Source organism: Dacryopinax primogenitus, assembly GCF_000292625.1.
Source record: "Dacryopinax primogenitus strain DJM-731 SS1 chromosome Unknown DACRYscaffold_1, whole genome shotgun sequence".
Lineage (NCBI taxonomy): Eukaryota > Fungi > Basidiomycota > Dacrymycetes > Dacrymycetales > Dacrymycetaceae > Dacryopinax > Dacryopinax primogenitus.
Genome location: NW_024467198.1, coordinates 499,155 through 503,754, shown reverse-complemented (window position 1 = coordinate 503,754; position 4,600 = coordinate 499,155). Strand labels below are relative to the sequence as shown.

General features: G+C 48.1%; 1 protein-coding gene across 1 annotated transcript; it reads left to right on the top strand.

The window, feature by feature from the left end:
• Window positions 1-2,825: 2,825 nt before the first annotated feature.
• DACRYDRAFT_44497 (uncharacterized protein) lies at window positions 2,826-3,260 on the top strand (the record flags this gene model as incomplete). The annotated part of the gene is made up of 2 exons (XM_040774582.1): window positions 2,826-3,061; window positions 3,110-3,260. 2 exons carry the CDS (start codon window positions 2,826-2,828, stop codon window positions 3,258-3,260), a joined length of 387 nt encoding a protein of 128 aa, XP_040632992.1.
• Window positions 3,261-4,600: the final 1,340 nt, after the last annotated feature.

Genomic DNA, 4,600 nt, shown 5'->3' with positions numbered 1-4,600 from the left:
ATGAGCAAATCAGGAAATATGGGTCAACAGAGTTGATATCAATTAAATAATTACATCACCAGAGAAGCATCAGGGTCCTTCTCCTATCTGATGCCATTGTCATTGTACAGTCACCCCCTCATCATCTTCTTGTCTAGCTTTCTATACATGTTGCTGTTCTTTCATCTTGCTGGGTGACTTGTGAGGGCACTAGGTCTAGCAAGGTTGCCACACACTAATCCCAAACAATAGATGAAGTGCTGGGGGGTCTACTGTGGTTGAAAGTGGCTCTAACCAGCAGTACTAGTCAATATCCACATCACCAGGGCCAGCTGGATTATTGGGGGGGTCCAAGGGGGTCACTGGGGGGTCCCAGGGGGTGTTATAAGTTGGTTATAGATAGCTGAAAAGTGTAGCAAGAGTTGTGGAGTCAAGGCAGGTTTCTGAGAGCAGGGTGTTCAGGTGTGTGTAGAAGGGGATTCAAGACAATGAGATGACTTAGAAACTGCTTGTAGACTAAGGAGTTTCCTCAGAGATCAAATCTGAGGGATACAGCGTCACTGTACTACTGTTTATATACCTTGTAGGTGTTCACCAGAAGCCCAGGAGTCCAGGTAAATTCTGGGGACTCCTACAAGTGTCAGATAGACATCCTAGCAACACCCCTAGGCCTCCCAAACCTTTCCAATAAATTGTGGAGACTCCTACAAGTGTCATCTTGCATCCCACTACTCCCAGAAGGGGCCTTTAGCACCACTATGTCTCACCCCAAGTGTCTGGACACAGCAGTCTTGTGGTGTCCTCTGCACAATGTCTTGTACAGCCACTGCAATCATCCTAAGGCAGTTACCAGCACAGGAAGTTCCAGGGGCTCGTTTTTTCATTGTTCCTAGGGCGAAATGGGTGGCCAGGGGTGGTAACAGGCAGTGCCCTGACATGACTTCTGGACAGGAGGGCTTGGCTGTCTGAGGCCTGGCCACATCATGTGCGCAAACACTGGAGAACTGTTGACCATGGAGCTATGCAGTCTTGTACTGAAAATTTGGCACATGCAACATCTGTTATTGGGTCTTTCTGTGCAACAAGTCCTCTGTTTCCTGTCTCTTGCTCATTGTATTCAGACTTGCATCGCCTGGCAGCAGATTACTTCAGTTGGGGATCTGGATAACCTGCCTAATGCACTCCCCAACTCTGCAGTGGCTTTCCTGGCAAATGCTATGGATGCATCCCTGGCTCAAGTCACAGCTCTTTGGATAACACTGCGGACCATTGTTTGGCAGTCAGGCTTGGATGTCTTGGCACCCTATGTTCCCATTATTGATGATTTCAAGCCATTTGCTTGGTTGGCACAAGGTTTTAACCTTGGTAAGCCTGACTAAAATGGATGAAGCGGCAGGCTAACATTCTCACCAGCAATTGAGGAGTTCTACCTGCCTACTTGTGTTTGTGTATGAAACTCCTGTGCTGAGTTCATGAGCCATGGGTGACATCAACCTCTACACAATCCCCAGAGACATTATGCCAGTTTATACACAGTGGGGTGTGGGGTATTCCCCATCTTGGTGAATTCCCTGCATTGCCAGTCATGCAGGTCGACATACTTCCTCAATTACTATTGGGAAGTGGATAGTGAGGGACTGGGAACAAGGGTGTATTATGGGGGGATTCCAGCAATCATACAGGGTGAAAAGCATATGCTGTTTGAGAGGCAAGTGTGCAAGATGTTCTGTGCTCAAACAGTTCATGCTCAGTGAGTATCTTCTTCCTTCTCATGACCAATGGACACAACCACTTTTAACCCACAGTCCTATCTTCTCATCACTATCTTCATTGTGTGCTGACATTCATTTAGCACATCCACATCTGCCAACACCAAGAGTTATGACCAAGCACTTTGTCAATCTCCCTCCTGATTGGTGGGCTTCTATGAGCCAGCTGAGCTTCACAGAGTGTCAGTTTCTGACTTGTTCAACCTGTACAGCCTGCTCTTGCATCACAACCAGCAGCAGACATGCCTTTGACTACCTGAGGAAGCAGCTACCCAAGCAAACGGCTGTTTCCATCAATGCAGGAGAGGAAGGCATACATGGCTAAGCACAGGCAGCCTCATTGGGCCCATGCTTGCAACGTGTGCCTGAGGGTCATCGATCAGGATGGCCACCAAGGTCTGATTCAGTTCCCTCATAATAGTATGCAAGCTAAATGTTGTGCAGATATAATACAGTGTGCTGTAATGGACAGCATTGCCATAGGGAGACCTTGCTGCTTATCACAATTGCCTGCTTCCCCTCACAAATAACTGGGCTCGCTTTTGTGCAGTGCACATGGGTCGTAAACTGATCTGCATTGTAGATGGCTGTGAGAAACCCAAGCAGGCAGGGTTCCAAACCTGCAAGCTCTCAGCCCATCAAGCACTGGAAGAACACTATCATGTGCCCAGCAAGTCTTTCAGCTTGCTGAGCCATCATTGTTGAATGGCCTACAATTGTGAAGGTGGAGAGAGAGAGGAGAGGGAGGGAATAGAGCAAGAGGAGGAGGTGCTGGGAGATATGAATGAAGAGGAGGTGCAGGATGAGGTGGTGGTTGAAGTGAAGGAAGGCCACAACAGCACATTGGAAGAACTGGTCAACCTGCCTGAGTATCCCAAGCACAAGGGCAAGAAGAACATTCTGCATGCCCAATTTGGGAGGCAGCGAATGCACAATGAGCAGCTAATCATACATCCTTGTGGTATGATCATTGGGCGGGGTATGTTCTATGCTGCAGAGGCACTGGGCTCTGTGATTGTAAGTATTCATGCTTTGGCCAGATGTTTGGGTATTGATGTGTTGATTTAGGACTTTGTTATGAGTGTATTCCTGACTTGTGCATCAATGCCAGATGTGTTATACTTTGACAACAACTGTAATCTCTGCCAACACCTTGAAAACTGCTTGGAAGACGTTCGCCAACACTTTGCCCACACAACTCTCATTGTTGACATGTTTCATTGGAACGGAAAGCACTTGAAGGATGAATATTGCAACATGTATTGCAATCTGGCATTGTACCCAGAGCTGTGCAATGAGGGTAAGCGAAACAAGTGGATATTCAACTTGTTGGCTTGCAAACAAGCCAACTCCTGGCTGAGGAGATTTGGTACCCAAACACAAGAGATGACGCCTGTCTGGTATGAGTTCTTCCTGGATGAGGTTATCAAGGCGCACAATGAAGACCTCGAAAGATCACTTTGCAAGAGTGATCAATTTCCACACCATATTCCTGCCTGCAAACTGCAATAGTAGACCTTATGTACCCACTGTCATAGTTGACAATTTTTATCATCATGTTCCAACTGCAAGCTACGTGTGACTACTCTGGGTTGAATGGAGGCAGGAGCATCAAAGGCAGAAACATGAATGCAGGGGAGTTGAAGGCAGGGGAGCTGAAGGCAAGGGAGTTGAAGGCAGGTGAGTTGAAGGCAGGGGAGTCTGGTTGGGATAAACAAATGTTTATTATCAGGAGTCGGCTAAGCTAGGTAAAGAGCATGTGAATGGTCAGTGGATAATGAATGTGGGGATGGTATTACACAACAAGTGCAGGGGTGATAGTTGAGAGATAACAAAGATCCAACGTGGGGTACTTACAAGCCTGCTTTATGCTTTGCGGCTCAAAGATCTTCAAGGAAGTGCCTGGCTTCACCGGCAAACTCCATCCAGGGGCATTCAGGCTCCTTTCTATACCTTGCCAGCATTCCACTCAACCTGTCATTCTGCAGGTAGCCCACATGCTGACCCCAAGTGGCATAAGGCATGGAAAAAACATAGTATTCCAAGAAGGCATCCTCCCACTTCTTGCTGTCAACTCACATGAGGTCACATATCACAGCTGTGTCTTTGCAGATAATCTTGAATGATTGTGGAGCAGGCCAGGGAATCTCACGCTTCTTGAGAATAGGCACAGGCACATTGCACAACAGAGTAAGCAGAGAGGGTTGGGAGGAAGGTGGAGGGGAGGAGAGAGGGAGCAATGAGGGAGGGAGTGATGTCTTGCAAAGCACCATTGCCTGCAGAGGTGAGCTGGTGAGGTCAATGGTTTCTGGGGAGAATACCATGAGATCCAGGTCAACCTTCGGCCTGGGACACTGAGGTCAATGGGGACATTTTTTTGGCACAGCTGGAGGAGGCAGGGGAGTTGGATGCTGTGCCTTGCACCATGCATCTCAAATGTTGGGATATGCAAGTTGGCGAACTTCATCCTCCACATCAGACCTGTCCACATTGACATTGGGGAATTGACACAGGAGCCATTTGCTATGCTTCACTAGTCTTGGAGTGTTGAAGTCATAGGAAGTCCAGCAGGCACATTCAGGCTTGAAGAGGAAGACCTCCTCGCACCCTCCTGTCTCTCCAGAGATTGCATTCAGCACACACTTGGGCCACTCCTTCAGGCAGGTCATCAGCCCTTCAAGATCGGAAGGGGAGGCTGTCAGAGCATAGTTCTGTCTGTGTCAGGGCACCAGCTCATTGCTTGGTCAAGAGACATGACTAAGCCTTTATGACATGGAAGTAGCTGGTATACCTTGGCATGTGCTGGAACCTGCTGGAAGGATTGGATAGGTCAGGTGACCTGCTGTGCATGG